Here is a 19,709-nt window from a genome sequence, read left to right as displayed (position 1 = left end):
GTCAGTTGCCAGCAGACTAGAGGAAAATATTTGCTGTTGAAGTACTTGAATCACCTGCCCCTAACATGAAGTTACATTGCGACCCAACAGATGGATCACAGCAGAGGGCGTGCAGAATGGTTGATGATATGTCTTACATGTAAAGCACACAGTGGTGCCATATCCAGAAGGTTGGCCTCTTCCTTCTCAGCACCTTGAGCAATCCCATAGTGCCTTACACAGCTGTTTCAAGAGTAGGTGCCAGATCCCGAAGGAGAGTTTTGGACATAAATCAGCCTTTGGCCTTCTGCAACAGGGGGTTTCATCACTGTGGCCTCTGTGTGTGCTCACTTGGCATTCCTGTCACTCATGTTTCTGCTAGACAGGTGGTGAGATTTTAAGGCTAGAAAGATTTGAGAATCAAGCCTTTTGAAAAGGTTTTGCAGTTGCTGGTAGCTTTCTAGAAGATAAAAATTAGGAAGCTGTATTTTCTTTTTCAGAAAGGATATGCTCTCTTATTTGAAAGCTAAGGCCAAGGACTTTTGTTCGATAATGTGCATGAAACTTGGTTTCTTTCATTAAGATCAATTAGGGATCAGAAATGCACAATTCAATTGAAAATATCAACTAGTATAATAAACATTTTATTGTCAACTTTGAACAAAACAAAGATTTGAGATTATCTTAAATTACTAATGTATCTGTATAACATCCCCTTCCCCAAACAAAAAGATTCATTTACTCTTTCCTTTAGAAAACGAAAAAGCTTTAAAGTTTTTTTGAGGAATGTGTTTATTTGGTTCTGGAAAAGTTTTTGGGAGGCTGTGTATGTGTGTATCCAATTTTGACTTCTGTGACAGAAATAATGATAAACTTAGGTTCTTGCATATAAAGATTGAGAAGTAGACTCTGGATTATGATGTGATACAGTACTTCATATGTGGTAACATTTATGCCTTTTTTTTCCCTATTAGTGCCTATCAGAATAATGACATCACTGAATTTGAAAAGATTCTGAAAACAAATCACAGCAACATCATGGATGATCCATTCATAAGAGAACACATTGAAGGTATATTGTTGGCTGCCTGAATTCTTTGCTGTTGTCATGTACATGCTTCTTTATGGGTTTATATGGAATTCAATAGCCATAGGAAAGGACAGAAGTTTTTCTAAGTGCTATCATAGTATATGAAACTGTTGTATAAATCATTAGCAAACTTCATAGGAATACCAGGTCTATACATGGCATTCGTTTTCCTTTACCTTTTTGTTCTAATATAAATACTGCTGCAATTTGATTATTGATGCTTAAATCCAAACCTAGTTTTTAAGATTGTCAAAAGGCTGTACTCATAGAGGATGCTGAGATGAGTTTCCTCCAGAGAATAAGATAACACTGGGAAGTGTTCTTAGAATGAGTGAGACTTAATACCTTCTGCTGAATTGCCAAAGTCAGAAATTATCTCTGTGTTTCTGTGTTGGGGCCTCCAGTGCTCCCGTCTGTTAAGAACTATCGAGGGCCAGGCAGTGGTGGAGCATGCTTTTAATCCCAGCACTCGGGAGGCAAAGGCAAGTGGATCTCTGAGTTCAAGACCAGCCTGGTCTCTACGGAGTGAATTCCAAAACAGCCAGGGCTACACAGAGAAACCCTGTCTTGAAAAACCAACAAATTTAAGAACTGTTGAGGGTGCTTAAGTGACTGTTGGGAGCAATCTACTAAATATTTAAGTGTCAAATGCACCAGAAGTAATGCTCTTTGGTTCTCTGCTTTGCATTTTTTCATTCAGTAGATTTTTATTTATTTTTATTTATTTTATAAGCCTAGAGTGATACTATACTTTGTAAAGAGAGAAAAATATGAAAGCATTATCTATGAACTCCAGTCTAGTCATAAATTTTACTTGGAAAGACAGTTATATATGAGGAATTGTATATGGACCAGGCATAGTGATGCACGCCTTTAATCCAGCACTAGGAACACAGAGGCAGGAGCATCTCTGAGTTCCAGGACAACTGTGGCTACAGAGTGAAGATTGTATATGGAAGTTAATGAAAGTGTAAGATGTAATGCACTAGATTGTGGGAGCCCTAGGACAAGTCATTCATAGTGTGAGTCAGAACTTCACAAAATGTGTTAAAGAAATGATGAATGGTGGATGTTGAGAAGACAGAAATATTTTAGAAGAGTTGCGACATAAACATAATTAGAGAACCAGAAACAGGAAGAGGCAGCCTCTAATTAGACTGCTTTTGCCACCCTGGGATTTTTAAAATATAGACACCTGTGTCTTTACAAAGCAAAATGGTTTGGAAGGTAAATTGTGTAGTGAGTTAACGGGGTCTGTACGTAAATGATTCATAAAGACATTCACAATTTTTTTTTCTCTTTGTCTTTCAGAGCTTTTACGAAACATCAGAACACAAGTGCTCATAAAGTTAATTAAGCCTTACACAAGAATACATATTCCTTTTATTTCTAAGGTATTTGTGGATTTTAGTGTTTATGATTTGTGCCTACAGTTGTAGTATACCCATCTTTCTTTTTTTAAAGTGACTAACTTGGACTTGTAGCATTTTTTTAAAGTAGAATATAACTTTAGAGCTTCATTTTGGAAAGATTTTTGAAACAGGTTTTATGTTACCTAGCCTAACTTCTTAGAGTGTGTGTAAACTCATGTAACACTATATAGTTGAGGATGATCTTGAACTCCTAATCCTCTTGCTTCTGCCTTCCAAGTGCCAAGTTACAGGTTTGATTTTCAGTGTTACTTAATGTAAATTACTTTAACAGAAGAGAGTTTTAATGTATGGGAGAAATTAAAAATCTATTTCTAAGATTTCCTTATTCTCAGACAGAAGAGAGTGAAGCGTTAATAAAGGTCCCGTCCCAACCACTGCAAACATGGAGTAGGGGTGAACCCCAGAAGTTAGAAGAGGGCTGAGGGCATAGCTTGGTACAGAGCACTTGCCTGCTGTGAACAGATTCATGGTAGTTCAGTCCCTGGCACCAGAAGGAAAGAAGGTGACAGAATTAACCTTTATCATGCTCGTATTCTGTGAGATATTCTGATGTGAAAATAGCTTTGTTTAAAATCTCAAGCCAGGTCTAGAATCGTAAATCTAATCCCAGTTGTTTGGGAGATTAAGGTGGGAGGATTGTAAATTCAAGGCCCACCTTGGCTGCAGAGTAAATGTGAGCCATCTTGGCTAACTTCCTGACACCTACCCTAAATGTGAAAAGAGGCTTGGAGAGCTCAGTGGTATAGTACATACACAATATCCTAGGTTCAGTGCCCAGAATCATCCAAAAAAATCTCTTCACAGATGGGAGTGTAACTCAGTAAGAGGGCACTTGCCTAATGTGTGCAGGTTCCTGGTTAAATCACCATTGTGGTAAAGAAGGGAAAAAATGAAACCCCTCATTAATGTTTCCTTTCAGTGGTGTAGATTAAAGCCAAATGATTATATAAAATTATGAAGTCTTTTTAAATGTTAACTAGTAGAATTATATAATGAAATCTTTTGTCTTAGGAGCTAAACATAGACGTAGCTGATGTGGAAAGCTTGCTGGTGCAGTGCATACTGGATAAGTAAGTACTTGGCTATTTTTTTTTTTTTTAATTTTTATTAGTGTGTCTGGTATGTGCTTATGAATACAGGTGCCTCTGAAGACTATAAGAGGGTGTTAGATCCCCTGCAGCTGGAATTTCAGATGGTTGTAAGCCACTGAGCTTCTGTGTTAGAAACTAAACTCAGGTCCTCTAGAAGAGCAGCTAGTGCTTTTAACCACTGACCCCTCTTTCCAGCCCCCTTGGCAACTTTTTTAAATTATAAGATGTTAGGATCTAAGTTACTTTTCTGTTGGTGTAATAAAATACCAAAACTAAGGCAACTTAGAAAGGAAAGCACTTCATCGGGTTGTGGTTCCAGAAAATAAAGAGTCCATGCTGATTGGGGCAAAGGCACAGCTGAGAGCTCACATGTTATTGGCAAGTAGGAGGCAGACAGAGACCGGGAAGGGCTGGAGTCTTTTGAAACCTGAAGCCCACCCCTGTGACACACCTCCTAATCCTTCCCAAACAGTTCCACCAAGATAGGACCAAATATTCAGTGTATGAGCCTGTGGGGACCACTCCTTCAAACATCACAGTAACCATAAATTTGGGGCAGAGATGGCAAGGATAGCAACTCAGTTGTTGATTTGTCATTTAAAACAAGCACTTGGGGCTATGGTTTTCCTAATAGGAAATATATATGTGATTTCTTTCATTTGTGAATGAATGAGCATACTGAATATATGATCTCTGGAAAGGTTCTAAGTCATTTTTCAGACAGGTTTCTCATTTGACATATGACTTACATACTGCTAAGAAATTATTACTGGGCCAGTGACTTACTATGGCTCAACAAGTTAAAACACTCACGGCATAACTAATGAGATAGATCCTAAGACCCCATGGTGAAAGGAAGGAAGCAGCTCCCTAAAGTTGTCCTCTTTATTTTGTTTATTTATTTTTTATTGAGATAGGGTCTCGCTGTGTAGCTCTGGCTGGCCTGGGATTTACTATGTAGACCACAGCTGTCTGCCTCTGCCTCCCAAGTATTGGGTTTAAAGATGAGTTCCACCATGTCCAGCCTATAGAGTGTAAGCACTATCTGTTACAGAGCAGTTTTTATGTTATTAAAAGTAGTATGCTTTGAAAGCATGGCCGGTGTCATTACCTTTCATGATGTAGGTGTCATTCTGGTGAAAAATGATGAAGTTGACATCTTTTTAAGAATTGAGTAAGGCAATATGGTATAATTAACACTAATACTAAATTCACTCATTACAAGTAGGCAAACAAATTGTGTTGTGTATGTTGGTTGGTGGTGAGGTGTTCTGTGTAATGTGCTTAGCAGAGATGACTAGAGACCTTGTTTTCTTATTTGGTTCCAGCACTATTCATGGCCGAATTGATCAAGTCAACCAGCTCCTTGAACTGGATCATCAGAAGAGGGGTGGTGCCCGATATACTGCACTAGATAAATGGACCAACCAACTAAATTCTCTGAACCAGGCTGTGGTCAGTAAACTGGCTTAATGGAGAACAAGCTTTGCAGGCGTGCTTAAGGCATCAGTGCAGAGATGTGATCCTTAAGGACTGGAAAGGCAAAACCCCTGTGGGTTGGTGTGTCCTGAAAGTGATTGGAGTTATGGCAGAAGTGCTTTTTTGATCAACTGGTTTGTGTTTTGCTGCTGCATTTATCCCAAGATAAACAGCTTTAATCTCCAGAAGAAAACCAAAACACCATGGGATTTATGCTGTGTTGACATCTTGCCCTAAACATACAACACCGTAGTAATATATCATGGGCAACATGACCAGAGTGAAGATTTTTGTCATGATTTTAAACACATTGACACGCTACTGTTGGTTAAATTGAAACATGTTGTTCCTGCAGAAATTCTCTCACAAATAACCTGCAATAACTTGAAATTCATACCCTTTTGAACACTTCCTTTTCTCATGTATAAATGAAAACGTTTGCTGCATTTTGCAAAATGTCAATTCTCCGAAACCGTGTCCGTCTACTTCTGTACTTGCAGCTAGCAAAGGTTAGATGGCCCCTACTCGCAGTGGCACACTGTCACCTAGGGCTCAAGCAGCAAAATAAACAGTGCAGCTCAGAAATTGTAGTTTGGTTCTTGATGTGTTTTTATTACATTTGGGGTTGCTCTTTTGTTTTTAGTACCGTAGAAATTTCAGATTATTTTATCTTCAGCTGAGATTTAAAAGCCTGAGAGCAAATAAGTTATTTGCTTTCAAGTTTTTAAAAATAGTGTTTATTGATAAAGAACTACTTTCTAACAGAGCCCTTGCATAGCACTTATTTTGACAGTGATACTTTAAAGGATTAAGATTTCTTTTTTTTAATGGTATTTCTTTTAAAAAGAGTGCATATTAACTCTCAGAATGTCACTTTAAACAAATATGCCAGAACATAGACAGCGAAGTGAATGTTACCTGCATAATGACCATGCTCTAATGTCAGCCACCAACCATTGCCCAAAGCCTCTTGGGTTTGCTCTTTGAGAATTGCAATCAAAGTTCATTTAAGTAACACGCTACTAACTTTGTGTTTGTACCTTGTTTGAAAATAGTATTAACAAACTTGTCTGTCTTCACCCGTATTTGGCACCAAATACCAGTTTCAAAAAAATACCTAAATTTAGATAATACTGAAAGTATGCAGCTGGCTTTGAAAGCAATCCCAAAATAATTTTCAAGTATTTTGTGCAGTGGCAGTATACAGTTAAAGAGTGAACTGTGGCCTTCCATGGTGACAGAACTCAGCTCATTTGAATGTAATTGGTTCGGGATGTCTTTGTTCCTTTTCTTTTTTCTTTGCTTTTCTTTTTCTTTCTCTCTTTTTTTGTAAGTTCACATTATATATAGTGTCAAAAGAAGAAACTAAGATTAACATAATGTCCTTGGTTTTTCTATTGCTCATTATTATGTAAACAGTGAGTGGCAGTGCAGAAGGAAGGCTGTGTGACTGAGGAGTGGCCACCAAGAACTTTGATCATTAAATCAGATTTTATAAACAGTAGAAAGAGCATGGACTTAAAACAAGGCATGCTTATTTGGTTTTGTCAAAATTTTACGAAAATATATGATATATATTTATACTAAAACTATATAATCCTTAGATTTAGGAAAGCAGTCAGTTAATGTCTAGCAGAATAAAGCAGTATTAAATACAGATATAAGTTGGAAATTGTAGAAAACCTTGAAAGAAGATGAAAGACAAAATGTCAATGGTAGGGAATAAAAAGTTTAAGATATTCTAAAAGTATGTGTATTTTCTTCTCTTCTACATAAATCATTTGTGGAAAATGTGCTCACGTTTTTTTACAGGAGTGATATTAATTAGGATTTATTTTTCCAATACAATTTGGAGACCCTTTGTTACCCAAATAAAAGTGACCAGTTTCTGTGCCTGTATCAGGTGTGTGCATGTGACAAGCAGAACTCAGAGGACCTCAGTGCTGTGTACCAGCAGCTCCTGCAGTGCCCGGCTCTGCATGCAGTCCTCGCTGCTCACGGCAGTACGCCTTAGTTTCCAGAAGGCAGTGTGCTTGTTATCCTGTGGGGAGCTGGGCCAACTGTGTAATGACAGCTGGCGTTGTATCACAACCTGTAGCTGCTCCATGCAGCTGCGTCTGTGTCCCACAACACGGGTAATGGTCGAGTTTCCTTTCGAAAGGATTTTTCCATGCGCCAGATTTCACAGATTTGAAATCTCACTGTTTTATGTTCATGTCATTTCTGTTTAATTCCCAAATGTGGTTGAATATGCCACACCAGTAGGAGGTGTCTACACAAGGTGTCTGCAGCGGTCTGAGGTATCTAAAGTGGTCTAAAGTATCTACAGCCATCTGGGTTAACTACAGTGGTCTGGGGTATCTATGGTGGTCTGGTGTCTACAGCGGTCTGAGGTGCCTACAGCGGTCTGAGGTGTCTACAGCAGTCTGGGGTGTCTACAGCGGTCTGAGGTACCTACAGCAGTCTGAGGTGTCTACAGCAGTCTGGGGTGTCTACAGCATCTGAGGTGTCCACAGTCTGAGGTTTCTACAGTGGGTGCTAATCTGAGGTGTCTACAGCGGTCTGAGGTGTCCATAGCAGTCTGGAGTGTCTACAGCAGTCTGGGGTGTCTACAGCAGTCTGGGATGTCTACAGCGGTCTGAGGTGTCTACAGCAGTCTGGAGTGTCTACAGCAATCTGAGGTTTCTACAGTGGTCTAGGGTATCTATGGTGGTCTGGTATCTACAGCGGTCTGGGGTGTCTACAGCGGTCTAGGATGTCTACAGCAATCTAGGGTTTCTACAGCGGACTGAGGTGTACAGTGGTCTAAGGTCTCTATAGCGATCTGGGATATCTACAGCAGTCTGAGGCGTCTACAGTAATCTGGGGTGGGTGCCCACAGTTGCCTGAGGTTTTCACAACAAGAGTTGATTTCTGTTTTTCTCTTGTTCTTAAATTAGCATAAAACTGTTGGTTCTCACATCTTAATGTAACATAACTTTTTCATGATCTGAGACTAGCTGTTCTAAGCACATGAATCCCTCTGAGTGAGCTGAGAGTCTTTCACAGGGGGGTTGTTGAAGCAAAGCCCCCTTCCATGGGCTGCTGGTGATGCAGTATGCTGTTGATTACTTTATATATAAAATGTGTTTGTCCCTACCTAAAAACACCGGTCCTTGGTATTTAAAGGGCCAAAGTGATAGAAGTTTTCTCTCTTAATTAGAAGACTTGAGTTCCTCAGTAAACCCCGGTGAGTACACATTGTGTTGATACTGATTAGCAGATACCTCTGATAAAGAGAAAGACCTTAGAACTATGCTAAAAATTTCTTTATTAAAGCTTTTTAAAATCCTTTTTTAACCTGAAAGAGTTTCAATTATTTAGGTCTATAAAATGAGAGTTGACAATATAAAACAGTTTGGCTTTGTTCTTTCCATAGGATTTTTAGCTGTAAAATGTCTAACATTCTTGTCTTTCTCCCAACTCCCAACTAAGATCTCACATTGGCCTGGAACACCAGATCCTCCTGCCTCCCCCCCTGCAGTCCTGGGGGCTCCAGATCCTCCTGCCTTCCCCCTGCAGTGCTGGGGGCTCCAGATCCTCCTGCCTTCCCCCTGCAGTGCTGGGGGCTCCAGATCCTCCCGCCTTCCCCCTGCAGTCCTGGGGGCTCCAGATCCTCCCGCCTCCCCCCTGCAGTGCTGGGGGCTCCAGATCCTCGCCGCCTTCCCCCTGCAGTCCTGGGGGCTCCACGACTCCTCCCCCCCCCCCCCCCCCCCCCCCCCCCCCCCCCCCCAGACCTCCCCCGCAGCTCCCCCCTGCAGTCCTGGGGGCTCCAGATCCTCCTGCCTCCCCCTGCAGTCCTGGGGGCTCCAGATCCTCCCACCTTCCCCCTGCAGTGCTGGGGGCTCCAGATCCTCCCGCCTTCCCCCTGCAGTCCTGGGGGCTCCAGATCCTCCCAGCCTTCCCCCCTGCAGTGCTGGGGGCTCTAGATCCTCCCGCCTTCCCCCTGCAGTCCTGGGGGCTCCAGATCCTCCTGCCTCCCCCCTGCAGTGCTGGGATTCGAAGCCTGCAGCACTACACCTCGTTCTCTAGCGTTTTGAAAGAAACACAGTTTGAGCTGAGATACAGGACAAAAATAATATTTGCTATCATATCAAGCCTCAGAATATGAGTTACAAAGCAAATCTGAGGCTAGCCTGGGCTACAGAGTAGAGCCACCTCAAACCAAAATAAATAAAAGTAAAAAAGCAAGTCCACAAAATCTCTAAATCCCAATCCCCAGGTATCTTTATTTCACCGAGTGGGGACAGTCGTCTTCATGACAGAGCGGAAAAGCCCCTTCCCATTGTAGCACCATTCACTTCAAGGCATTTGCCACAAACCCCAATCAGGATCAAGCAATGGACATGGAACAGAAATTAATGTAAACTAGGAAGTGACTCGTGTTTCCAGAAACTTGTTCTCAGCGCGCGCGCGCACACGCGCGCGCACACACACACACACACACACACACACACACACACACAGTTCTTTGCCTGCCACAAAGGCCTAGAGTTGTCGGCTCTCTTTTAAAGATTTTCAGTTATTCCATGTTTTCAGACAATACAAAAAAAAAAAAAAATGTATAGAGAACCATGTTAGTTTCTTCTAAGATATTACCTAAAAACAGATTTTAAGATTTGGAAACAAGTCACCAGATATTAACTTTTCAAGAAATACTTAGCATCAACAATAGATACATTAGTCCAGTTTTAATCTGTAGTGCTTAATATCATGAAACATAATAATCTTCAAGTCGTGTTAAAACTCTAGTACCTTCTCCAGAATTCCAAAAATTAACCTTTGCAAGTCTTAGCAGTCTTGAGAATTTTTTTGAATTGGTACAAGCAAAGAAGTAAGGGGAACAGTATACTCTCCAAGCTCCTCGTGTGGCTGCCTAAATTGGTCATCTTAGGAACTGTGACAAAACTAAATAAACTTAGGAATTTGTTAGATATCCAAAATAATTCCTTGGGTGTAATTTTACATCCAACCTTAAATTTCAAAAGTACAATGATAGTGTAGTAAATTAGCTTTAAAAGTCTAAAAGAGGGCTGGAGAGACTGCTCAGCAGTTAAGAGCGCTGGCTGTTCTTCCAGAGGACCTGGGTTCAATTCCCAGCAACCACATGGCAGTTTACAATTGCCTGTAACTCTAGCTTCCAGTGATCCGACAACAGACATACATGTAGGCAAAATATCAATGCACATAAAATCTTTTTTTTAAGTCTAAAAGAACTTAACAGATTAATAGCTGTGTGATCAAAATTCCATAGTGAATATCCAAAATCAACGTCATTTTCTAAGTCTCCCAAGATTTGGAACTTGCAGGTTAGCAACTTGTTTTCACTGTGATGGGTGGTGTGTTGATACGATCAGCCTAGCAAGGGTGTACAGATGTACATATGCCTAGTTTTTTGTAACTTGACACAAGCTAGACTCATTTGGTAAGAGGGACTCTGAATCAAGAAAATGCCTCCCTAAGACTTGTAGGCAAGTCTTGGAGTATTGTCTTGATGGTGATGCCATCCCCAGGTGGTCCTGGGTGCTGTAAAAAAGCAGGCTCATAGGTGGTGGTGGCCACCATTAGCCCTATCACTCGTGGATTTCTCTGTTTGAGGCCAGCCTGCTCTACAGAATAAGTTCCAGGACAGCCAGGGTTGTCTCAAAAAACACAAGAAAAGAAAGCAAGCTCAGTAAACCAGGAGTAAGTACTCATCCATGGCCTCTGCATCAGTTCCTGCCTGGCTTGAGCTCTTGCCCTGACTCCACTCAGTGTTGAACTGTTAACATAGAAGTCTAAAATAAACCCTTTCCATTTCAAATTGCCGTACGTCATGGTGTAGATCCCTGCCATAGAAACCCTCACTAAGACAGTATGTGCACCTGATGTTTCGAGCTGGGTTTTTGTTTTTTCAAGACAGGGTTTCTCTGTGTAGTTTGGAGCCTATCCTGGATCTCACTGTGTAGACCAGGCTGGCCTCAACTCACAGAGATCTGCCTGCCTCTGCCTCCTGAGTGCTGGGATTAAAGGGCACCACTACTTAATAGTTCTAGGCTCCCAACTCTATCTTTCAGAGTAATGAATGGAAGTTTCTAAGTTTTTCTGGAAACCTATTTAAAGTAGGGTTCTGAGATGGTTATTTTGTAGGCAAGTGTAGATAAGCTACTGTGCTTGGTTGGCTACTGAAGGCTTGACCCTTAAACATTGCCACTCCCTTCCTTAACTATGTAGCCTTCATCCCATCAGCAGTTAAAAAAGGAAGCTGGTGTTCTGCAGTGCAGAAGGGAACGTGCTTTCTCTGCGCCCTGCACTGTTGTTCTCGTAGGCATTCACTGAGTGCTACTGTGTGCCAGGGACTGTAATGAGGCTCAAGAATGCCAATAGAACAAATTATCCTTTTGCCCAGAGAGCACAGTTCTATGGGGAGAGGCAAATAAGTTCATTTCAGATAGAGAAAAAAAAAATTTACCAAACAAAAGTTGATTCACATTTGATTAAAGAAAAGGCTGGATATGCAAGTGTTGGGGAAATTGACTCAGGCATGGGGTAAAGGGTATCTGAGCTGAGGGAGACAGGCCAGATTATGTGTGGTTTATTATTTGAAGTAGTGAAGTTTTGTTTTCTGTTTTTTTTTTTTTAATGCGATGGGAAACATTTAGATATGTAAAAGCATTCGTGTTATTATGGGAAGTATGCATGGAACAAGACAGAGACCAGCTGAGACATATTGCAGGAGCTAAAATTTGGATTGCACTGAATCAAGATAGGGTCAGCAGGATTTGCCATATTGATATCACGGGTTATGGTAGCAGTCTGTTAGGCTTCTCACTGTGTGACTAGATGATAGTCAATGAACTAAAAAGACTGGAAACGGATATGTTTTGCAAAAGTGGGGCGGGGGGGGGGGGGAGCCACCAAAAGAAACTGGATTGAGAATTGGGAAAGAAGAGAATGTTAGGCATTCTGAGCAGGAAGTCGGGGTCAGCTGGGTGCTACTGAGAAGCTGGGTAGAGCACTCGCAAAGGAAGGAACAGGATTGTACACAGTCAAGTGTGTCCCGACTGCATTTTCAGTGCAGTGCGGGAAATTCCAGCTCTGCTCTTCAATGTGAGTGATTTCACTTAAAACACACTTCCTGTAATTCCCCATTAAAAACAGAAAGTTAAAAGCCCATTTTTGGCTGGAGTGTGTGTGTAATTAAGAACACTCAAAGTCAACTTTAATGGAGTTTTAGGATGTGAGAGTATGGTTAGCAACAGGCCCAGGTAAGTGGTTCAGGTAAATGACAGACAGCCTCTACTAAGAACTGGTAAGTCTCAAACTCGGCACAAATAGCCTGTTTAACATACCAGAGCCCACCTGACCGCAGGGTTCTCCCAGGAATGCTCAGTCCCTTCCCTTTAAAGGGTATGGCCTGCATACTCCCTCCCTAAACTACTCCAGCCCAGGGGCTAGGCTGCCCTTCCCCCAGATGCCCTTCTGTATGTAACCCAAACGCTTTGGTTCCCTGCCTTTTTTGTCTACCCTTTACCCTCCTGGCCTCCTGGTCGGTGGCTCCTTCTCTCCCTCTCCTCACATGGCCCAGTTCAGTCTGGCCATGTTCACTCTGGACTCTCCCAGATGTCCCTGTCTCTGCCTACACTCTCCCTTTTATCTACAATAAACCTCCTCCAGCATTCCTGGGAGCAGTCACGGTCTTCCACTTATTTATTTATTTATTTATTTATTTATTTATTTATTTATTTTCATTCAAGAACCTCTTGGAAACCTTATTTTAAAACAGGCTGTCAAGGGGCTGGCGAGATGGCTCGGAGGTTGGAAGCACTGACCTGGGTTCAGTTCCCAGCACCCGCATGGCAGTTCCAAGAAATCTGACACCCTCACACAGACATACATGCAGGCAAAACACCAATGTACATAAATCAGGCTCTCTGTATGTAGCCGAGGCTGCCCTCAAACTTGTAGTCCTCCTGCCTCGGCCTCCTGAGTCCTGGGATTACAGGTGTGCACCACCAGGCTCCGCTTCAATAAAAGACTTTAAAGCCAGATTGTGTTCGCTTTTGTTTTTTCTCTCAATGTCATTTAAGTATGTGATTTTCCTGAGTAATAACTTAACAGCAGGCATGGTGACTCGTGTGGCTATAAACCAGGCACTCATGAGTCTAAAGCAGGAGGATCACTCTGAGGTTAATCTGTGAGTTCCAGATCAACTTGGGCTAGTTAGACCTTGTCTCTAAAAACAACCAAAATAATAAATCATTTATAGTGAATGTTAATTGCCTCATTAGCACCTTAGATAAATTAGATGGAGGGAGGAAGAGTTGGATAGATAGATAAAGGTATTAAGACCAAATCACAAATTCTGAAATGTTTTCTATCCAGCTAGTTCAAATATAAACACTCTAACATTGAAAGTTATTTTTAATAACCTCAAGTTGACAATGGAACAATATATGACTTGTTCTGAAATTGCTGTTTTTCTGTTGTCTGAAAGCGCCTGCTTGCACGCTGTTTCCAAAGCAATGCCATCCGAAAACAAAGGTGGGCCAAGGAATGTACCAGGGAAACCTGTGTTTGCATGTGGGGAGGTACTTAGGCCGGGGATGTTGATCACCCGCTGGCGACACACATGCTCTTCACAAGCCTGGTTTCTTCCTTCCTGATTGGAAGGAAGTCCTTTTACAGTCTAGACATTAACTTCTCTTCCACTTGCAAAGATTCTCCGAAGCACTGTCATTTCTATCCAGGATTAAATGAAAAGCTTTTCATTTAAATCATTCCTGTTTTTCCTTGGCATTGTTCTTCTGGGTCAGGGTTGCTTTAACTATCTGGAGTCTTTTGTACTTCCACCTGAATTTTAAGATTTTTTTTTCTTCCTGTTGCTTTGCTAAATGGTGTTGTGATGAACACAATGATCTCACCGCTTGTTAAATGCAAAGCCAAAATAAGCACAGCCAAGTCATGAAAGAATGGGAAAAGATTGCTCTCCTGCAGCAGGCAATGAGAGCACCACCATTGTTCCAAAACAATGCTCTCCCCAAACAAGGGAGGGTGAGGAAGGGAAAAACCATACATATTCATATGGGGAGGTACTTTGGGGCGGGGACATTCCCGCACATGCCCAGTTTGCTTCACCCATCTCCCCACCCCGCCCCCCAGGGTTTCTCTGTAACCTTGGTTGTCCTGGAACTCGCTCTGTAGACCAAGATGGCCTCGAACTCAAAGAGATCCACCTGCCTCTGCCTCCCAAGTGCATATGCCACCACCGATTGGCTGTAGTTGAAACTAAAAGTAAAGCAAATCCTGAAAGTGCTATCTGCCCCTGAAGGTGCCTGCCTTGCTCAGTCACTAACAGTGCTGGAATGTGGATGGGGGACTGTCTTGCATCTGCACATTGATTTTGGTAGGAAAGCCGTTTTCATAGTATTAACCCTGCCAATCCTTGAGCACCGGGGGTCTTTCCAACTTCTGTGTCTTCCTCAATTTATCTCTTACGTGTTGTGAATTTTCACTGTAAAGGTCTTTCATTTTCTTGGTTAGATTTATTCCAACATTGTTGCTTTGATTTGAGGTTTGTTTAGGCAGTTGTAAAAGAGGTTGCTTTTCTGGTTTCTTCCTCAGCATATTTGTTATTTAAAAGCCACTGGGTTTTGTAGGCTGATTTTGTATCCTGCCATTTTCCTGAAGGTGTTTATCCGACCTAAGAATTTTCTGGGCCCGTCTTTCATGTCCCTTATGTATAGAATCATGCCATCTGCAAATAATGACACTTTGATTTCTCCCTTTCCTGTTTGTATCCCTTTTATCTCCTTCTCTTGCCCTGTTGCTCTAGCTAGAACTTCAGGTGTTATATTGAATAATAGGAATGGAGAGGGTGGACACTCGCTCTGTAGACCAGGCTGGCCTCACATTCACAGAGATCCGCCTGCCTCTGCCTCTCCGGTACAAGGATTAAAGGTGTGCGCCACCGTGCCTGGCTTCCACTCCTTTTTTTCAGAAAGGTTTTCTTTAAGCTTCATTGCTTATTCTGATCATAATTTGGACTTTATTTACCAAACGGCTTGGGGGTTTTAGGAATGCTGTTTTGTTCTATGCACTTGAGGCAGGATTTGCTGTCTATCTGTGTGTTAAGGATAGCACACCTGTGTGGACACACACACCTGAGCATATGTGTGGAGGCCAGAAAAGTTTATTGGTGCCCTCCTCTACTACTCTGTCTATTCCTTTGAGGTAAGGTCTCTCCCTGAAGCCAAAACTGATTTTTTTTTCTCCAGTAGACTGGAAACCCACAAGGTCCCTTGGAGCTGGGATTACTGGTGTTGGTGAGCTTTGATATATGGGTGCTGGGATCTGCACCCCAATCTACAAAACTGAGGAGTAATTGATCTAACTGCTGAGCCACCTCTCCAGCCCTTAATTCAGCTTTTCTGCCATAATACCTGAGCTGGAGTAAGTGTGCAGGGTGAAAAGCAAGGGACTTAGAAATGCGCGTGTAAGCATTCCAGAGCCCGGGGATCTCTCCCAGCACTGTCCTAGCTGTTCCTTCTCGGGAGGCATGTAAACCACGGCTGAGAGGAGCAGCAAGAGTGGCTGTGGTCTGGACATGATCTGTCCCCAAAATGTTCGTGTGTCCAAAGCGTGGTCACCCGTGTTATAAAACAGAGTAGAACATTTGAGAGATGTGGCTCAATGCAATCACTCTAGGAGGAGATTAACGCTGGTCCCTCCCCATGAGCTGACCCCCCATGGGGATGGACTGGTGCACAGGAACACCCCTGAGTCTCCGTGGCTTCCAGTCTTTCAGTGTGATTTCTCCCTCTCACGTTTGCTTCCAACACTGTCCACCAAAGCACGACACAGCCACCGGGATCACGTGCTTGGACCTCCAGAAAGTTGTGCTAAATAAACAAACGCCTTGCTTAGGTACCTAGTCTCAAAAATTATCTTCTACAGCAGTAAATGGGCTAATACAACAGAACCAGTCACTAGAAGATCCCCCCACCCCACCCCACCCCACTCGCCCGCCCCACCCCTACCCCCACCTCCCCTCCCACCATCCCATCCCCACCACCTGGATGGAAGTATCTCTGGTTACTTCAGTTTAGTGTAAATGCAATAGCTACTCCCATGCTTACAAAGTAATGCTGGGAATACTTGGAGACAATTCCTTTTGGGGGAAAAAAAAAAAAAAAAAACATTCGCTTGGGGGCTGGAGAGATGGCTCAGCGGTTAAAGAGTACTGACTGCTCTTCCAGAGGATCTGGAGTTCGAATCCCAGGACCCACATCGCAGCTCACAACTGTCTGTAACTCCAAGATCTGACACCCTCACACAGACATACATGCAGGCAAAACACCAATACACTTAAAACAATAAAAAGAATTACTTAAAAATATTCACTTATTCCTGTGTATGTGAGAGTGTTTGTGGTGAGTGCCACAGTGCACAGGTAAAGGTCAGGTCTCGACTTCCACCTTGTTGAGGCAAGGTCTTTCTTGCTGTGTATGCTGCTGCTGTGCTGAGTACCCCAGCTGGCCCTTAAACATCTGGGCAAGCCTCCACCTTGCCATCAAGGTGCTAGGATTACAGAATCCCGACACCCACTGCATCCAGCATTTTTATTTATTTATTTGTTTGTTTGTTTGTTTGTTTTAGTCAGATGGTAAATATTTTTCTCTTGTAACTTCTTCACTGCCTGGGCATTCCACCGCCCCACTGCTGACTTCATCTATGATGCCATGAGGGGGTTGGCCATCCACAGTGCAACCCTCAGACTACAGTACCCAAGATCTCCTTAATATCCCAGAAAGTTCTCTGGGTAAAGACAGTTACCACATCTGTCAAGCAGTGTTGGCAATCTCATCAAAAGTGATATTTCCACTCTGATTAATGTTTTCCTTCCTCTTTCTGTCTGCGTGGCTCCTTGGTGGCTTTGATGATCTGGGCAGAGGCAGAGGGTACCACCTCAGTCAGTCTGTTCTGAGTGACCAAGTTCTCTGTAATCCTCAGATCTTTCCAATCACTGATTGCCTTGGCCATGTCATCACCAACTGTTTTTGGAGACAGAATTGGGGGGAGGCGCAGCGGGGGGGGGGGCCGTGGGGTGGAGCAAGGCGGATGTGGTGCCATCCTCACCTCCCATACACCTCAGGTACACAACTTTGATGTCATTGGGGTGGCTAGTGACAGATGGACCTAGATTTGGGACAACCAAAAAAGTTTTGCCATAGCGCCCAGAAACCCAAAAGCAACATCCAGCTTTTCCTGTGGGATCCAGGGATCAAACTCAGGTCACCAAGCTCACACAGCCAGCACCTTTTTTTTTTTTTTTTTTTTTTTTTTTTTTTTTTTTTTTTGGTTTTTCGAGACAGGGTTTCTCTGTGTAGCTTTGCGCCTTTCCTGGAACTCACTTGGTAGCCCAGGCTGGCCTCGAACTCACAGAGATCCGCCTGGCTCTGCCTCCCGAGTGCTGGGATTAAAGGCGTGCGCCACCACCGCCCGGCTACAGCCAGCACCTTTATGTGTGGAGCCTTACTTATGTTGGCCTGTGCAGGTAATTCTAATGGGAACTCCTTTGCTTACCATAAGTAACTGACATGATATTATATCCTTACATGTGCACATTTACTTTATATTTGTCAGACAACAAGTCTTGAGGTTTTCTCCCTAAATTATTTTTCCTGGAATGTTTAGACATTTGTGGGTAGCTCAATCAGGCCCCTGATTCACAATCCTCCTGCCTCTGGGTCCTAAATGTTGGAGGAATAAGAACATGCCACCACACCAAGTTTGAATATAAATTTTTTTTCTGCATGTATAAAGGCCAGAAAATTATTCTGCAAATAACGGTTATTAATTCAACACTGAACTCTGGAGTTCCCTGGGAAATCATACAGGTTGGTTTTGTGTGTTAACTTGACACAATCTCGAGTCCTCAGAGAGGAAGGAGCCTCAGCTGAGGAAATGCCTCCAAAACCAGCTGTAAGGCATTTTCTCAGTGATCAATGGGGGAGGGCTCAGTCCATGGTGTGTGGTGCCATCCCTGGGCAGGTGGTCCTGGGTTCTATAAGAAAACAGGTTGAGCAAGTCAAGGGGAACAAGCCAATAAGCAGCACCCCTCCATGGCCTCTGTATCAGCTCCTGCCTCCAGGTTCCTGTCCTGTTTGAGTTCCTGTCCGGACTTCCTTCAAGATGAACAGTGATATGGAAGTGTAAGCCAAATAAACCCATTTCTCTCTTGGTCATGGTGTTTCATCACAGCCATAGAAACCCTAAGACAAATATATAGTAAAAACTTTAGCTTTTTAAGGTAATGGTCAATAGATTATTAACCATCCTTTCAGAAATAACCTGTGCATATAACGCATACAGTTTTTCCGTAACTGGCATCTGACTAAATAAATGTTCAGCAATTTGCTCTGTGACAAACATGTGCATGTTTTAAGCAGATACAAACGGGACAATAAGCTGGGTGCAGCGAGGCATCTCACAGCATCGTAGTCCTTTGTCTCTGACTACAGCATAAGCTTCTTGAAAGTGACCTTTGTTCAGTATGTGTGCAGGAGCAGAAGAGTTTACAATAAACAATATCTCACAATAATGGCTCATTCTTTGGGAAAAAATCCAGCAAATGTTTTGGGGAAATGTCACCATGCATCTGGTGGTCAGCAAACTTGGAGTGGGGTTCCTGTCTACTTCTGCATTCCACACCCAGGCTCACAAAGAACCAGATTGTGAGAAAATTCCTTTTTAAGCAAGATACTCCCACCATTTTTAAGATCTCCAAGCTAGCTGGATTTTTCAGAGGAAAAGCTGCATGGCAGGCTCCCTGCTTGTTGCTTTTAGTGCTTTGTGGTCTGAAAATAACAATCTCCAACAGTCTATTATTTTCATGCCCACTATGTGCAATAGCCTGTGAACACACATGCCCACTATGTGCAATTGCCTGTGAACACACATGCCCTCTATGTGCAATTGCCTGTGAACACACATGCTCACTACATGCAATTGCCCATGAACACACATGCCCTCTATGTGCAATTACCCATGAACACACATGCTCACTACGTGCAATTGCCCATGAACACGTATGCCCTCTATGTACAATAGCCTGTGAACATACATGCCTTCTATGTGCAATTGCCCATGAACACACATGCCCTCTATGTTCAATTGCCCATGAACATGTATGCCCACTAGGTGCAATTGTCCATGAACATGTATGCCCACTAGGTGCAACTGTCCATGAACATGTATGCCCACTATGTGCAATTGCCTATGAACACGTACACATTTTCTCATTTAGTGTGAACTGCTACCTCTGAGGCAAGCACTGCTCTTTTCTGCTTCTCTCAGGTACTGAAAGCGAGGCACAAACATCCCTACACCTTAGGCCACACCCTTCAGTGGAGAAACTGGGCTTTCAGATGAGGCCATTGTAATCCCAAAAGGCTGTTTGCTAACCTCTGTGCTACCTATTTTCAGTAGACCCTTCTGTACCCATATAATCCCTTCTCTACCCACATAATCCATTTGTTCTCTTGGGACACCCTAATCAGCATATCTTCTCTGTTCATTTAAACTGCGTCTTGCCTTTTCCACCTCATCTGTCTTCTA

At 42.7% G+C, this 19,709-nt stretch overlaps 1 protein-coding gene and 1 pseudogene across 2 annotated transcripts in view; one reads left to right on the top strand and one right to left on the bottom strand.

The window, feature by feature from the left end:
- Cops2 (COP9 signalosome subunit 2) overlaps positions 1–6,819 on the top strand; it is a 30,886-nt gene extending 24,067 nt beyond the window's left edge. For both annotated transcript variants that reach the window (XM_028892685.2, XM_028892684.2), the window contains exons 10-13: positions 954–1,051; positions 2,381–2,463; positions 3,514–3,572; positions 4,922–6,819. In XM_028892685.2, coding sequence (XP_028748518.1) covers positions 954–1,051; positions 2,381–2,463; positions 3,514–3,572; positions 4,922–5,066 — 385 coding nt within the window. In that variant the 3' untranslated portion in view covers positions 5,067–6,819. The remainder of the gene's footprint in view (positions 1–953; positions 1,052–2,380; positions 2,464–3,513; positions 3,573–4,921) is intronic.
- A 180-nt stretch (positions 6,820–6,999) lies between these two features.
- On the bottom strand, positions 7,000–17,691 carry LOC114709058 (annotated as a pseudogene).
- Between the last annotated feature and the right edge of the window lie 2,018 nt (positions 17,692–19,709).

This window comes from Peromyscus leucopus, chromosome 4, assembly GCF_004664715.2.
Source record: "Peromyscus leucopus breed LL Stock chromosome 4, UCI_PerLeu_2.1, whole genome shotgun sequence".
NCBI lineage: Eukaryota > Metazoa > Chordata > Mammalia > Rodentia > Cricetidae > Peromyscus > Peromyscus leucopus.
This window is presented reverse-complemented; position numbering and strand designations above follow the sequence as displayed.